The 17,105-nt window shown below is 44.8% G+C and overlaps 1 protein-coding gene across 4 annotated transcripts in view; it reads left to right on the top strand.

Moving 5' to 3' along the window:
- Positions 1-17,105, top strand: part of LOC110521846 (discs large homolog 1-like protein) — a 187,252-nt gene that overhangs the window by 137,585 nt on the left and 32,562 nt on the right. For 3 of the 4 annotated variants that reach the window (XM_021599762.2, XM_021599763.2, XM_021599764.2), the window contains one exon: positions 15,242-15,356. In XM_021599762.2, the coding sequence (XP_021455437.1) occupies positions 15,242-15,356 (115 nt within the window). Of the gene's footprint in view, positions 1-7,447; positions 7,696-15,241; positions 15,357-17,105 lie in introns of those variants that run through there. The other variant, XM_021599769.2, reaches the window with a different exon arrangement.

Here is a 17,105-nt window from a genome sequence, read left to right on the forward strand (position 1 = left end):
TAAGAAGGAAAGAATTTCCACAAATTAACTTTTAACAAGGCACACCTGTTAATTCAAATGCATTCCAGATGACTAACTCATGAATGTGGTTGAGAGTATGCCAAGAGTGTGCAAAGCTGTCATCAAGGTAAATTGTGGCTACTTTGAGGATTTTAAAATATGACACATTTAGATTTTTTTAACACTTTTTTGTTTACTACATGATTTGATACAGTGCCTTGCGAAAGTATTCGGCCCCCTTGAACTTTGCGACCTTTTGCCACATTTCAGGCTTCAAACATAAAGATATAAAACTGTATTTTTTTGTGAAGAATCAACAACAAGTGGGACACAATCATGAAGTGGAACGACATTTATTGGACATTTCAAACTTTTTTAACAAATCAAAAACTGAAAAATTGGGCGTGCAAAATTATTCAGCCCCTTTACTTTCAGTGCAGCAAACTCTCTCCAGAAGTTCAGTGAGGATCTCTGAATGATCCAATGTTGACCTAAATGACTAATGATGATAAATACAATCCACCTGTGTGTAATCAAGTCTCCGTATAAATGCACCTGCACTGTGATAGTCTCAGAGGTCCGTTAAAAGCGCAGAGAGCATCATGAAGAACAAGGAACACACCAGGCAGGCCCGAGATACTGTTGTGAAGAAGTTTAAAGCCGGATTTGGATACAAAAATATTTCCCAAGCTTTAAACATCCCAAGGAGCACTGTGCAAGCGATAATATTGAAATGGAAGGAGTATCAGACCACTGCAAATCTACCAAGACCTGGTCGTCCCTCTAAACTTTCAGCTCATACAAGGAGAAGACTGATCAGAGATGCAGCCAAGAGGCCCATGATCACTCTGGATGAACTGCAGAGATCTACAGCTGAGGTGGGAGACTCTGTCCATAGGACAACAATCAGTCGTATATTGCACAAATCTGGCCTTTATGGAAGAGTGGCAAGAAGAAAGCCATTTCTTAAAGATATCCATAAAAAGTGTTGTTTAAAGTTTGCCACAAGCCACCTGGGAGACACACCAAACATGTGGAAGAAGGTGCTATGGTCAGATGAAACCAAAATTGAACTTTTTGGCAACAATGCAAGACGTTATGTTTGGCGTAAAAGCAACACAGCTGAACATCACCCTGAACACACCATCCCCACTGTCAAACATGGTGGTGGCAGCATCATGGTTTGGGCCTGCTTTTCTTCAGCAGGGACAGGGAAGATGGTTAAAATTGATGGGAAGATGGATGGAGCCAAATACAGGACCATTCTGGACAAAACCTGATGGAGTCTGCAAAAGACCTGAGACTGGGACGGAGATTTGTCTTCCAACAAGACAATGATCCAAAACATAAAGCAAAATCTACAATGGAATGGTTCAAAAATAAACATATCCAGGTGTTAGAATGGCCAAGTCAAAGTCCAGACCTGAATCCAATCGAGAATCTGTGGAAAGAACTGAAAACTGCTGTTCACAAATGCTCTCCATCCAACCTCACTGAGCTCAAGCTGTTTTGCAAGGAGGAATGGGAAAAAATGTCAGTCTCTCGATGTGCAAAACTGATAGAGACATACCCCAAGCGACTTACAGCTGTAATCGCAGCAAAAGGTGGCGCTACAAAGTATTAACTTAAGGGGGCTGAATAATTTTGCACGGCCAATTTTTCAGTTTTTGATTTGTTAAAAAAGTTTGAAATATCCAATAAATGTCGTTCCACTTCATGATTGTGTCCCACTTGTTGTTGATTCTTCACAAAAAAATACAGTTCTATATCTTTATGTTTGAAGCCTGAAATGTGGCAAAATGTCGCAAATTTCAAGGGGGCCGAATACTTTCGCAAGGCACTGTATGTGTTATTTCATAGTTTTGATGTCTTCACTATTATTCTTCAGTGTAGAAAATTTTTAAAATAAAGAAAAATTAGTAGATGTGTCCAAAAGTTTGACTGCTATTGTAATTCTAACACATTACGAGAATTCTACGTGAGACTAATGGACATTCAAGTTGACATGAAGCTTCTTTTCATCTGTTTTGTCCAATCATAAGCATGCATTTCTTTGCAGAATACTTTCTGCAATCCTCTCATTGGCCGATAATGTCTTTCAGTTGCGCATGCTTCGTGAGCTCAATGAGCTGAACTGGCTTTCTCACACACGAGCGGTCACTTGAATCACTCCTCTCTTTTGAACTGATGCACAGCCAGGACATTTCAATTGTAACTTACCTCTATTAGAAACAATAATGTATTTGATCATTTTTGCTTTCATATAGGCCATTTCTGCTCTGATCACATCAGAAGTTCTATTTTGCCATGTGCACTGGGCAAATGCGTGTTGTGATATATTTTTTCTGATTATTATTATTTATTATTTAACCCCCTCCGACAGTTATAGTGGGGTGAAAATTAGAGTTGTAAATTGTTTAACCTATAGCCAAGGCCTTATAGCCTAAATGATTAATTATGGCTGACATTGGTTACTATCTGCCACTATAGCCATGTTGCCAGCTAAGTTATAAGAGGGGACAATAGGCCTAGTTGGACAAGGCTAAGAGGTACATACAGTATTATGTGATTATAATGACTGTGACTAAAACTAGACTAAAATCGTCCAGAGTTTTAGTTGACTGATAACAACTAAAACTAATGAAGGATGAAATGACTAAAACACGGCTAAAAGACTAAAAGGCATTTTAGAGATACTGTGGTGCAAAAGGAGCAAAATAAATAAATACAGTATGGGAATGAGGTAGATAGATGGGCTTTATACAGATGGGCTATGAACAGGTGCAGTGATCTGTGAGCTACTCTGACAGCTGGTTCTTAAAGCTAGTGATGGGAGATGGGAATCTCCAGCTTCAGTGATTTTTGCAGTTCGTTCCAGACAGTGGCAGCAGAGAACTGGAAGGAAAGGCAACCAAAGGAGGAATTGGTTTTGGGGGTGAACAGTGAGATATACCTGCTGGAGCGTGTGCTACGAGTGGGTGCTGCTATGGTGACCAGTGAGCTGAGATAGGGTGGAGCTTTACCTAGCAGAGACTTGTAGATAACCTGTAGCCAGTGGGTTTGGCGACGAGTATGAAGCGAGGGCCAGCCAACGAGAGCGTACAGGTCGCAGTGGTGTGTAGTATATGGGGCTTTGGTGACAAAACGGATGGCACTGTGATAGACTACATCCAGTTTGCTGAGTAGAGTGTTGGAGGCTATTTTATAGATGACATCGCCAAAGTCAAGGATCGGTAGGATGGTCAATTTTACGAGGGTATGTTTGACAGCATGACTGAAGGATGCTTTGTTGCGATATAGGAAGCCAATTCTAGATTTAATTTTGGATTGGAGATGCTTAATGTTAGTCTGGAAGGAGAGTTTACAGTCTAACCAGACACCTAGATATTTGTAGTTATCCACGTATTCTACGTCAGAGCCGTCCAGAGTAGTGATGCTGGATGGGCGGGCAGGTGCGGGCAATGATCGGTTGAATAGCATGCATTTAGTTTTATTTGCGTTTAAGAGCAGTTGGAGGCCACGGAAGGAGAGTTGTATGGCATTGAAGCTCGTCTGGAGGTTAGTTAACACAGTGTCCAAAGAAGGGCGCGAAGTATACAGAATGGTGTCGTCTGCGTAGAGGTGGATTAGAGAATCACCAGCAGCAAGAGCGACCCGAGAATTTAACCCTGTGGTACCCCCATAGAGACTGCCAGAGGTACGGACAACAGGCTCTCCGATTTGACACACTGAGCTCTATCAGAGAAGTAGTTGGTGAACCAGACGAGGCAATCATTTGAGAAACCAAGGCTGTTGTGTCTGCCAATAAGAATGTGGTGATTGACAGAGCCTTGGCCAGGTCGATGAATACAGCTGCACAGTAATGTCTCTTATCGATGGCGGTTATGATATCGTTAAGGACCTTGAGCGTGGCTGAGGTGCACCCATGACAAGCTCAGAAACCAGATTGCAAAGCGGAGAAGGTACGATGTGATTCAAAATGATCAGTAATCTGTTTGTTAACTTGGCTTTCGAAGACCTTAGAGATGCAGGGTAGGATAGATATAGGTCTGTATTAGTTTGGGTCTAGAGTGTCTCCCCCTTTGAAGAGGGGGATGACCGCGGCAGCTTTCCAATCTCTGGGAAACTCAGACGATACGAAAGAGAGGTCGAACAGGCTAGTAATAATGGTTGCAACAATTTCGGCAGATAATTTAAGAAAGAGAGGGTCCAGATTGTCTAGCCCGGCTGATTTGTAGGGGTCCAGATTTTGCAACTCTTTCAGAACATCAGCTATCTGGATATGGGTGAAGGAGAAATGGTGGGTGCGTGGGCGGGTTGATGTGGAGGGTGCCGGGCAGTTGACCGGGGTCGGGGTAGCAAGGTGGAAAGCATGGCCAGCCGTAGAGAAATGCTTATTGAAATTCTCAATTATAGTGGATTTGTCGGTTGTAACAGTGTTTCAACTTAGGTTGGGGTCCTTTAAACTTGTTTTTCAACCACTCCATACATTTCCTGTTAACAAACTATAGTTTTGGCATGTCCGTTACGACATCTACTTTGTAGATGACACAAGTCGTTTTTTCCAACAATTGGACATCACTTATCACTTATAATTAATTCACTGTATCACAATTCCAGTGGGTCAGAAGTTTACATACACTAAGTTGACTTGCCTTTAAACAGCTTGGAAACTTACAGAAAATGATGTCATTGCTTTACAAGCTTCTGATAGGCCAATTGACATCATTTGAATCAATTGGAGGTGTACCTGTGGATATATTTCAAGGCCTACCTTCAAACTCAGTGCCTCTTTGCTTGACATCATGGAAAAATCAAAAGAAATCAGCCAAGAACTCAGAAAAAATTGTAGACCTCCACAAGTCTGGTTCATGTTTGGGAGCAATTTCCAAATGCCTGAAGGTAACACATTCATCTGTACTAATAATAGTACGCAAGTATAAACACCATTGGACCACGCAGCCGTCATACCGCTCAGGAAGGAGACGCGTTCTGTCTCCAAGAGATGAACATACTTTGGTGCGAAAAGTGCATATAAATCCCAGAACAACAGCCAATGACCATGTGAAAATGCTGGAGGAAACAGACACAAACGCATCTATATCCACAGTAAAACGAGTCCAATATTGACGTAACCTGAAAGGCCGCTCAGCAAGGTAGAAGCCACTGCTCCAAAACCACCATAAAAAAGCCACACTACGGGTTGCAACTGCACATGGGGACAAAGATCGTACTTGTTGGAGAAATGTCCTCTGGTCTGATGAAACAAAAATAGAACTGTTCGGCCATAATTACCATCGTTATGTTTGGAGGAAAAAGGGGGATGCTTGCAAGCCGAAGAACACCATCCCAACTGTGAAGCACGGGGGTGGCAGCATCATGTTGTGAGGGTGCTTTGCTGCAGGAGGGACTGGTGCACTTCACAAAATAGATGGCATCATGAGGAACGAAAAGTATGTGGATATATTGAAGCAACATCTCAAGACATCAGTCAGGAAGTTAAAGCTTGGTCTCAAATGGGTCTACAAACCAGGAGGCCTAAAAACCTGACCAGCTCTGTGAGGAGGAATGGACCAAAATTCACCCAATTTATTGTGGGAAGCTTGTGGAAGCCTACCCAAACATTTAACCCAAGTTTAAATAGTTTAAGGCAATGCTACCAAATACTAATTGAGCGTGTAAACTTCTGACCCACTGGGAATGTGATGAAATAAATAAAATATGAAATAAATGATTCTCTCTACTATTATTCAGACATTTCACATTCTTAAAATAAAGTGGTGATTCTAACTGACCTAAGACAGGGAGTTTTTACGAGGATTAAATGTCAGGAATTGTGAACAACTGAGTTTAAAAGTATTTGGCTAAGGTGTATGTAATCTTCCGACTTCAACTGTATGTGAGAATGCTATTCATTGACTACAGCTCTGTGTTCAACACCATAGTGCCGTCAAAGCCCATCACTAAGCTAAAACCCTATGACTAAACACCTCCCTCTGCAACTGGATCCTGGACTTCCTGACAGGCTGCCCCCAGGTGGTAAGGGTAAGTAACAACACATCCACCATGCTGATCTTAAACACGGGGACCCCTCATGCGTGCATGCTCAGTCCTCTCCTGAACTCCCTGGACAGGCATGACTCCAACACTGTCATTAAGTTTGCAGATGACACAACAGTGTCAATGGCCTGATCACCGACAAGACATCCTGTAGGGAGGAGGTCAGAGACCTGGTCGTGTGGTGCCAGGAAAACAACCTCTCCCTCAACGTGATAAGGACAAAGGAGATGATTGTGGACTAGAGGAAAAGGAGGACCGAGCACGCTCCCATTTTCATCGACAGGTTGAGAGTTTCAAGTTCCTTGGTGTCCACATCACCAACAAACTAACATGGTCCAATCACGCCAAGACAGTTGTGAAGATGGCACGACAAAACCTATTCCCCCTCAGGAGACTGAAAAGATTTGGCATGGGTCCTCAGATCCTCAAAAGGTTCTACAGCTGCACCATCGAGAGCATCCTGACTGGTTGCGTCACTGCCTGGCATGGCAACTTCTCGTCTTCCGTCCGCAAGGCACTGCAAAGGGTAGTGCGTACGTTCCAGTACATCACTGGGGCCAAGCTTCCTGCCATCCAGGACCTCTATACCAGGCGGTGTCAGAGGAAGGCTCTAAAAATTGTCAAAGACTCCAGCCACCTTAGGCATAGACTGTTCTCTCAGCTAACGCATGGCAAGCGGTACCGGAGCACCAAGTCTAGGTCCAAGAGGCTTCGAAACAGCTTCTACCCCCAAGCCATGAGACTCCTGAACATCTAATCAAATGGCTACCCAGACTATTTGCTTCCCCCCCCCCCCCTTTTACACTGCTGCTACTCTACTAACCGGTGTCCCCGCACATTGACTCTGTAACGGTATCCCCTGTACATAGCCTTTGCTATTGTTATTTTACTGCTGCTCTTTAATTATTTTTCTTAAATCTGCATTGTTGGTTAAGGGCTTGTAAGTAAGCATTTCACTGTAAGGTCTACCTGTTGTATTCGGCGCATGTGACAAATACATTTTGATTTGGTTTGATATACACAAGGTGTGTGCTTTTCCAAATCAAGTTTTTTATACATTTGCAAAACGTTTCTAAAAACCTGTTTTCGCTTTGTCATTATGGGTTATTGTGTGTAGATTGATGAGGAAAATAAACAATTGAATACATTTTAGAATAAGGCTGGAACGTAACAAAATGTGGAAACAGAGAAGGGGTCTGAATACTTTCCGAATGCACTGTATATGTATGTTGCACAGGGCAGAGGGCTGCTATGACTATGTCAGCCCTGAAGCAAGTTGCCTTGAACAAGGGGGAGGGGTGAGCGCAGGAGTGATAGGAGGATGGAGAGAGGGAGAAATGCAGTGGGAGAAAAAGAGGAGGTGGGAGAGTGTGTTAGCATCTGTTGGTTTTTAGTTCTGGCTGACAAAAGCTGGAAGACAGACAGAGCGTAGTATCTCTACACAGACACACACATGCACGGGAGCCAATGTGGAGCAGACGCTAGAGAGAGCTCGTCTTCACTACCACACACTCACACGCCGGCACTGGAACACACACTCAGAGAGTAGCGACCAGGCGCTAATCCAGAGAGAAAAACAGTATTTTCACTCTTTCGCTCTCACCAGTGAGAAGCTATTCCTCAGCAGAGCAGCATGTAAGTACAGCCTTGTCTTTCAGAGATAAAACAATAGACATAGTACATTGGGCAGCTTGATTCCTTTCGTGTGTGTGTGTGTGTGTGTGTGTCTGTGTGTGTGTGTGTGTGTGTGTGTGTGTGCGTGCGTGCGTGCGTGTGTCTGTGTGTGCGTGCGTGCGTGGAGCCCCAGTACGATTGGATTACTCAGCCTTAATTAGATTCTGTGTACAGTAATGGCTTGGGGATGGCTAGTACGATACGGTACACGGCTACGCACAGACAGCAAAGTGCTCTGCTCAGCTCCTTTCTGCTGCCTGCCGCTATGTCTGAGATGAAAGAGGAGACAAACACACATGCTTTAGCACGCAACACAGCAGTTTTCTGTTTCGAAAAAGGCATTTTTAAGACTTGTTAGGAATTCAGCAGAATTCTCCCTCTTCTGGTGTTTCTATGTGACTGTTGTTTCAAACTGGATTTGCCCCATTTACATAAGTATTCAGACCCTTTACTCAGTACTTTGTTGAAGCACCTTTGGCAGCATTTACAGCATCGAGTCTTCTTGGGTATGGCGCTACAAGCTTGGCACACCTGTATTTGTGCTTGGGGTCATTGTCCTTTTGGAAGGTGAACCTTCACCCCAGTCTGAGGATCTGAGCGCTCTGGAGTAGATTTTCATCAAGGATCTCTTTGTACTTTGCTCCGTTCATCTTTGTCTGGATCATGACTAGTCTTCCAGTCCCTGCAGCTGAAAAACATCCCCACAGCATGATGCTGCCACCACCATGCTTTGCTGTAGTGATGGTGCAAAGTTTCCTCCAGACGTGACTCGTGTGTAGATTGCTGAGGAATTTTTTTTATTTGATACATTTTAGAATAAGGGTGTTATGGAACAAAATGTAGTAAAAGTCAAGGAGTCTGAATACTTTCCTTAGGCACTGTAAAGCGAAGAGGATTCAAATCAGCGTTGGATTTAAATAGAAGCTCATCTACAGCAAATGCCAGCACGAAGATGCAGGCAAATACAGTAGCTTGGTGAGTTATTTTTCATGCAAGCCATCTAGCTGGCTAGCTTTTAGTTTATCTACTGAAACCGATATTGTGGGGGGAAATATATAAATTTTTATGTTTGCTAACTCAGGTAGCTAGCTAAAATGATTGGGGTCCTATCTTGCATGATGCCTAACAGTTGTGAATAACAATTATTGGCAATTCAGAAAACTAGCTTGCTAAGTTTACTAACAGTGAGGACAAACAATACAACAATTTACAGTTTTTACATTTCTAAAACTGATAAACTGGCTTTACTAGAAACATTTCTGGCTGTAGCTAGGTACTATCTGCCTACCTAGGTATATTTGTAGGGTTTGGTCACTGCAACGGTTGAGGGTTATGCCCTATTTTGTTCTATTAGGCTATATGTTGTCCCAAATGTAATTTCTGCCTGTGCACATGTAGTCACATTGTATAGTGATTGGAGACAGGCGCAGGAATACGTAATAGTTTTTAAAAATGTTCTACACCCAAACAAAAGAGCAACGTGTAAACCTCTAAATAATACACGGGACGAAACCCGTAAAACGAGTGCACAATAACACGTAGCATGGAAGCCGATACAATAGCACAGGTACTCACACGATCAACGGACATGATAACAATAACAATAACCGACAAGGAGAATGGGGAACAGAGGGCACATACATATATTCATACTAATCAGGCGGAATGGGAAGCGTGCGTAATGAGACAAGACAGTCTGGGGTTGGTGGTAATGAATCCAGTTCAGTGATGCCTAGAAGGCCGATGATGTATACCTCCGGAGCTGGTTAACGGAATAGGAAGCAATACCTTGGGGATCCGTGACAGTACCCCTTCCCCCCGACGCGCTGCACTACCAGCGGGACACCTCGGGGACGACCACAGGGACGCGGTGCGGGCCAGTCAGGGCACCAAAGCTGAAAATCCCTGGTCAGCGAAGCGTCCAGGATGTCAACCGCAGACCCCCAGCAGTGCTCCTCTGGGCTGTACCCCTCCCAGTCGATAAGGTACTGGAGACAACCCCGCTCGACACCTCAAATCCTGGACTTCATGGACCGGGTACGCTGGACCTCCCTTGATGTCCAGAGGAGGAGGCAGGGCAACACTGGGTCCAGCCTCAACGAGGGGACCAGGCACCACTGGCCTGAGGAGAGACGCATGAAAAGTCAGGTTAATGCGGTAATCAGCAGAGAGTTGCAAATGGTACGTTATCTCAATAACCCTCCTCGGGACTTTAAACAACCCAAAATAACCACAGGCTCATCTTCCGGCAGGGCAGGCGGAGGGGCAGGTTCCGGGTGAAGAGCCGACGCATGGCCCACTAGAGAAGAGTGTGCACAGCGTTCTAGGTCTCCTCTGTGCCGACGAAACCACTCGTCCACCGCAGGGGCCTCGGTCTGCCTCGGATGCCAAGGTGCCAGGGCCAGCTGATACCCCAACACGTGCTGGAAAGGAGTGAGGTTAGTGGAGTAGTGGTGGTGTGAATTCTGCTTGTATTCAGCCCAAGGTAGAAAATTTGCCCGCTTTTCAGTCCTGACAGTAACACCTCAGGAACCTGCCCACTTCCTGATTGACCCTCTCCACCTGCCCATTAGCTTGAGGGCGGTACCCGGAGGTGAGACTGACTGTGAACCCCAGGTGTTCCATGAATGCTTTCCATACGTATGAGGTGAACTGAGGGCCATGATTTTACACAATGCCCTCTGGGTTGCAGGAAGATGTGCGTAAAAAGAGCCTCCACGGTTTGCATGGCAGACGGGAGCCCAGGCAGAGGAAGGAGGCGACAAGCTTTGGAAAACTGGTCCACAACTACGAGAACGGTGGTGTTACCCTTGGAGGGAGGAAGGTCAGTGACAAAGTCCACCAAGTGGTGAGACCAGGGTCATTGTGGAACCGGCAGCGGAAGGAGCTTTCCATAAGGGAGGTGTATGGGTGTCTTAGACTGGGCAAAGATGGAGCAGGAAGAGTTGGATGTCCCTCGCCAAGTTTGGTCACCAGTACTTCTGTCAGGCAAGCGATGGTACGGCCTATCCCAGGATGACTCGACACAGGCGCCCAGGTAAGGAGGCGGTCCCGCACACCCATGGGCATGTAGGCGTGGTTCTCCGGACACTGTGCGGTGCGGGTTCCATATGCAGAGCTTGCAGGATGTCGGGGTCCACTTCCCACACCACTGGTGCGATGATACAGGACGTCGTAGAGGTGAGACAGGGTGTCCGCCCTTGGCGAACCACAGGAATTGCTGGACTTCTTTCACAGAGTTGGGGATGGGCCATGACCTGACTGCACTGAAGCATTGCTCCTCCATCTCCACTCCCTCCGTGGATATGAAGTAGCCCAAAAAGGACACGGACCGCTGGAAAAACAAACACTTCTCTTGTTTGACATACAAATCATGCTCCAACAGTCTTCCCAGCACAGACCTGACAAAGGAGACATGCTGGGCACGGTCAGCAGAATAGAGCAAAATGTTGTCTATATAAAACACTACGCCCCGTCCCAGCATGTCCCGAAACACTTCGTTAAAGGCCTGGAAGACTTATGGCGCATTAGACAGGCCAAAAGGCATTACAAGTTACCCGTAATGGTCCGTGGTTGTGGAAAAGGCCATTTTCCATTTGTCACCTGCACAAATGCGAACCAGATTGTAGGCGCTCCTCAAGTCCAGTTTTGTGAAGTACTGCGCCTGTGCATTTATTTGATAACTGTTGGGATGAGAGGTGAAGGATAGCGGGAACTTAACGGTGGCTTTATTCAGAGTTCGATAATCAATAACAAAAAAGAAGCTTGAGGAGCCTGGTGACAAAAAGGGGAAGATAAAACCCTGTGGAAGGCTCTCCTGTGCGTAAGTCTCCATGGCCTCGGTCTCCACATAGGAGAGGGTATAGACGTGTCCTCTTGGGAGGGCTGCGTCAGACCGCAGGTCAATGGCACAGACCCAGGGGCGATGAGGAGTCAGGCGTTGTAGCCTGGATCTTAGAGAAAACCCAGTGCAGATCTTGGTATTTCTCCGGTAACTCCACTTGAGGGTGTGGTCCGGATTTTCCACCATAGTGGTGTTGACAGACACCACGAGACACCACCCCTGACACTCCTTCGACAACCCAGCAGTCTCCCCTCTGACCAGGAAATAACAGGGTTATGCCAACTCAACCAGGGGAGACCTAAAACAACAGGGTGCGTGGGGGTGTCTATAATCAAAAGGTGATCTATTCTAAATGAGTGTCATGGGTCAGCAGAGAAACAGGAACAGTGATGTGATGTACGAGCTCTGTCCCTATTCGATGATTATCCAGGACTCAAACCGGAATGGGTGACTGTAGGGGAACCAAAGGAATGCGTAATGCAGTGAACTATCTAAAAGATTCCCAGCAACTCCGGAATCAGAGCTAACGGAAGTGAGGGGCTAGGGTATTTAAATGGGAAAACACACTGGTTGAGTTGACAGAAAAAGGAGGGGAGATCTTGCATCCTACCTGGGTTGGAGCAGGATAATTCCCTGGCCTGTCACCTCCTCGCCTATTAGTGGATAGAGGGCAGGTCAGGGAGAAATGACCCCTTTCTCCACAATAGGAGCAGAGGCCCAGATTCCTCCTTTTCCTATGCTCTGCCTCAGGCAAACACGCAGAGCCCACCTCCATCAGCTCTGGCCATGGAGCAGGTGTAGCCATGGGCTCCGGATTCCGCACAGGTCTTCATCGGGACCACATGAGGTTGTCCAAACGAATCGACATGCTGATGAGCTGGTCAAGTGACAGGTTGTCATCACTGCAGGCTAACTCCAGCTGTGCTGGAAGTGGGAAGTCGAATTTCAAAACACTGCCTATTCAAATCCCTGATAGTTATGGATTTGCATGCACTTCCCGGGGCTTCCACTAGATGTCACCGTCTTTAGATCCTAGTTTTAAGATTATACTGTAAAGGAGGGGCTCATGAGACCTCTTTTAGTGAGTGGTCTAACAGAGCGCCTCGGTCTCATGAAGCACGCTCCCGAGAGAGTTAGCTCCCGTTCCAAATCTTTTATTCAGACAATGAAGTTCTCCAGGTGGACCCTTATTTATGATATATGTTAAAAACATCCTAAAGATTGATTGTAGACATGTTTTGACTTGTTTCTACGACCTGTAACTTAATTTTTTTAGTTTTTGTCATGGAGGAAATGGTCGCTCCTCCATGAAGATGGATTACTGGGCTGAACACGCTAACAACAAATGGGTAAATGATGGACTTTATGGAACAAATCAGTAATTTATGGTCGAACTGGGATTCCTGGGACTGCCTTCTGATGAAGATCATCAAAGGTAAGTGAATATTTATAGTGTTGACTCCAAGATGGCGGAATTGTCTAATTGTTTATAAGCAGGTACTGAGCGCCGTTCTCAGATTATGCTTTTTCTGTAAAGTTTTTTTTTAAATCTGGCACAGCGGTTGCATAGAGGATAAGTCCATCTTTAATTCTGTGAATAACACTTGCATATTTTATAAATGTTTATTATTGTCACGCCCTGGTCTTAGTATTTTGTGTTTTCTTTATTATTTTGGTCAGGCCAGGGTGTGACATGGGTTATTTATGTGGTGTGTTTTGTCTAGGGGGGTTTTATAGGTTATGGGATTGTGGTTAGTGGGGTTGTCTAGAAAAGTCTATGGTTGAAATATATATAAAAAATATTTTGCGGCTGCCTTTTCAGCGGAATGTTGAGGTGGAACGCCCGTCCTAGACAGGTTTTAACCAGAGTAAAAGCTACTGGTAGTCCTCTCCTATTCTCCTCTCCTATTATCAGAATTCCTCTTCTCTTCTCAGAAAAGATGAGAGAGATTTGGTCAGACGTTGCAGCCAGAGAGACATAACCCGTGGTCTCTCTCTCTCTCTCTCTCTCTCTCTCTCTGGAACACAGACTCAGCCACAGAACAGCAACTAAACTAAAACCCTTTATATCTACTCTGCACAGCAGGCATGTTGACGCAAGGACTCTCTTCTGCATTCTCTCATATTTAGTGGCAAAGCAAGTGGAATAGATAAACTAATGTGAAATAAACAAATCAGAAATGAACAGTAAACATTATACTCACAAAAATGTAATTTCTCTCTTCATCCCACTGTCTCTTTCTCTCCCTTTAACTCAGAGTACAGTAGTTGCATCTCTCTGCCGTAATGCATTCATCACGAGAAAATAATAAGATCGGCTGTATACCCAAAACAGTCATACATATACATATATATATATATATATATATACATATATATATATATATATATATATATATATACACACACAAAAGTTGATGACAGGTGTATAAAATTGATCTCACAGCCATGCAATCTCCTTGGACAAACATTGGCAGTAAAATGGCCTTACTGAAGAGCTCGGTGACTTTCAACATGGCACCATCATAGGATACCTCCTTTCTAACCAGTCAGTTCATTACATTTCTGCCCTGCTAGAACTGCTTGGTTAACTGTAAGTGCTGTTATAAGTGGAAACGTCTAGGAGCAACAACGGCTGAGTCGTGAGGTGATAGGCCACATAAGCTCACAGAACCGAGTGTTGAAGCGCATAGAGCATAAAAATAATCTGTCTGCGGACTACCGGGTTCCAAACTACCTCTGGAAGCTACGGCAGCACAAGAACTGTTCGTCGGGAGCTTCATGAAATGGGTTTCCATGGCCGCACAAAAGTCTAAGATAACCATGTGCAATGCCAAGCGTCGACTGGAGTGAGTAGTGTAAAGTTTGTCGCCATTGGACTCTGGAGCAGTGGAAACACGTTTTCTGGAGTGATGAATGACTCTTCACCATCTGGCAATCCGACGGACGAATCTGGGTTTTGGCGGATACCAGGAGAACGCTACCTGCCCCAATGCATAGTGCCAACTGTACATTTTGGTGGAGGAGGATTAATGGGCTGTGACTCTTTTTCATGGCTCAGGCTAGGCTCCTTAGTTCCAGTGAAGGGAAATCTTAATGCTACCCCATACAATGACATTCTAGACGATTCTGTGCTACCAACTTTGTGGCAAAAGTTTGGGGAAGGCCCTTCCGTGTTTCAGCGGGCAAAGTCCATGTATAAATGGTTTGTCAAGATTTGTATGGGAGAACTTGACTGGCCTGAACAGAGCCATGACCTCAACCCCACCAAACACCTTTGGGATGAATTGGAGCGTCGAATGCGAGCCAGGCCAAATCGCCCAACATCAGTGTCCGACCTCACTAATGCTCTTGTAGCTGAATCGAAGCAAGTCCCCGCAGCAATGTTCCAATATCTAGTGGAAAGCCTTCCCAGAGGAGAGGAGGCTGTTATAGCAGCAAAGGAGGGACCAACTCCATATTCATGCCCATGATTTTGGAATGAGATGTTTGATGAGCAGGTGTCCAAATACCATTGGTCATTCATTGTAACTTTCCTCTGCAGAACAGAGTGGAATCAGTCTTCTTTCCGTACAACAGATTTTCTCCGTCACTTATTTTCCAGACTATTGCCAGTTTTCAAATTTTCATGTTATCAATTTCCTCTTTTTCCCTGTTTTACAGAATACAGTCAGTTTGAAGCCAAAATCCATGAACTTCGGGAGCAGATGATGAACAGTAGAATCAGCTCAGGCTCTGGCTCTCTACGGCCCAGCCAGAAAAGAACGCTCTACGTCAGGTAATTACTACTCTATAAAACCTTTATAATTTCTTTGTCAGGTACAACTACTTGATAAACCCTTATGATCACGTCTATGACTTCATCTGTTAATGTCCTTCTCTTCATCTGCACTGATCCAACAAGATGACGCTGCAGTGGAGAGCAGCGGTTTTACGGGCTCCTGACCAATTCTTATTTTTTGCGTGTTTTTTTTTATGCTGATCTTAACTTTTTTTGTACAAAATGTCTCCGCTATCATTTCCTATGACCGAAAGCAGCTTCTGGAAATCAGAACAGCCTCGATCACTAACCTCAATTTGGATGACAAGTTCTCCTTCAACGAGTCCGCAGCTCTGGACGTTCTGCATACTCCAGACCAGGCCCTAATCCCCAGGATTCGAAAGAGGAAGTGACGGCACAAAAGAGGCAGACGAGCCGGCATCCTGACGAGACTACGTTGGCGAGCAAATAAACTGCCTCTACCCTCCATTCTGTTAGTGAAAAAACAAACTGGACGAGTTCCGTTCAACACTATCCTATCAGCAGGACCAGAGAACTGTAATATTCTCTGTTTAACGGCTGAACAAGGACATCGATAATATACATCTCACTGGCTTTTCGGCAGCTTGAGGGGGGAGGGGTGTGTCTCTTTGTTAACAACAGCTGGTGTGCGATTTCTAATGTTAAGTAAGTCTCAAGTTTTTGCTTGCCTAAGTTAGAATACCTCATGAGTTAAGGATCATACTATTTACAAAGCTGTCTATTTACCACCTCAAACCGATGGTGGTACTAAGACTGCACAGGGCCAATTGTAAAATGACACCCCCAGAAGCGACACTTTCGTGGCTGGTGATTTTAATGCAGTGAAACTGAAATCCGTTTTACAAAAATTTTACCAGCATGTTACCTGCACAACTAGAGGCGACAAAATTGTAGATCACCATTACTCCACACACAGAAACGTATGCAAGGCTCTCCCTTGCCCTCCCTTTGGAAAATCTGACCATAACTATATCCTCCTGATTCCTGCTTACAAGCAAAAACGAAGTAAGGAAGTGGTCCAACACAAGTTTGTTCATTTGCACAATTTCTCTCGTTCACTTTTGCTGGGGAAATGTCCACACTCACTGGAAATGACATTCGGTAGCTACTAGCTATGCTTGGATAACTTTATGAGCTGAATTTGCCTGTATTTGCAATTAGTTTGTTTTTGCTCATTAGCATTTAGCTAATAGTGTCTCTGGGATAACCCTAATAGGTTGTGCTAATTATGTTAGCATTCTGGTTATAGAGGCCTAAGGGGGATTTCTTGCATTTTTGGTGCCACCTTGTGTGCTATGCCGGTAATCCCGTACATCCCCAGATGAGAGAAGGATGGTACGATACTGCCCAAGCCTAATTAGAAGGCAATATCCTCACTGAGCTAAAGGCTTGAGCTGCTGCTTTCAAGGACCAGGACACTATTCTGGACACTTTAAAAATCCCTCTAAGACCTCGGCCAGCCATAAAACAGGCAAAGCAGCAATACAGGACTAAAATCGAATCCTACTGCGCCGGCTCTGACACTCATCGCATGTGACAAGGTTTGCAAACTATCACAGATTACAAAGGGAAACTCAGCCGTGAACTGCCCGAGCCTACCAGACAAGCTAAATTACTTCTATGCTTGCTTCAAGGCAAGCAACACTGAACCATGCAAGAGAGCACCAGCTGTTCCATATGACTGTGTGATCTCATTCTCCGTAGGCGATGTGAGTAAGACCTTAA

This window comes from Oncorhynchus mykiss, chromosome 30, assembly GCF_013265735.2.
Source record: "Oncorhynchus mykiss isolate Arlee chromosome 30, USDA_OmykA_1.1, whole genome shotgun sequence".
NCBI lineage: Eukaryota > Metazoa > Chordata > Actinopteri > Salmoniformes > Salmonidae > Oncorhynchus > Oncorhynchus mykiss.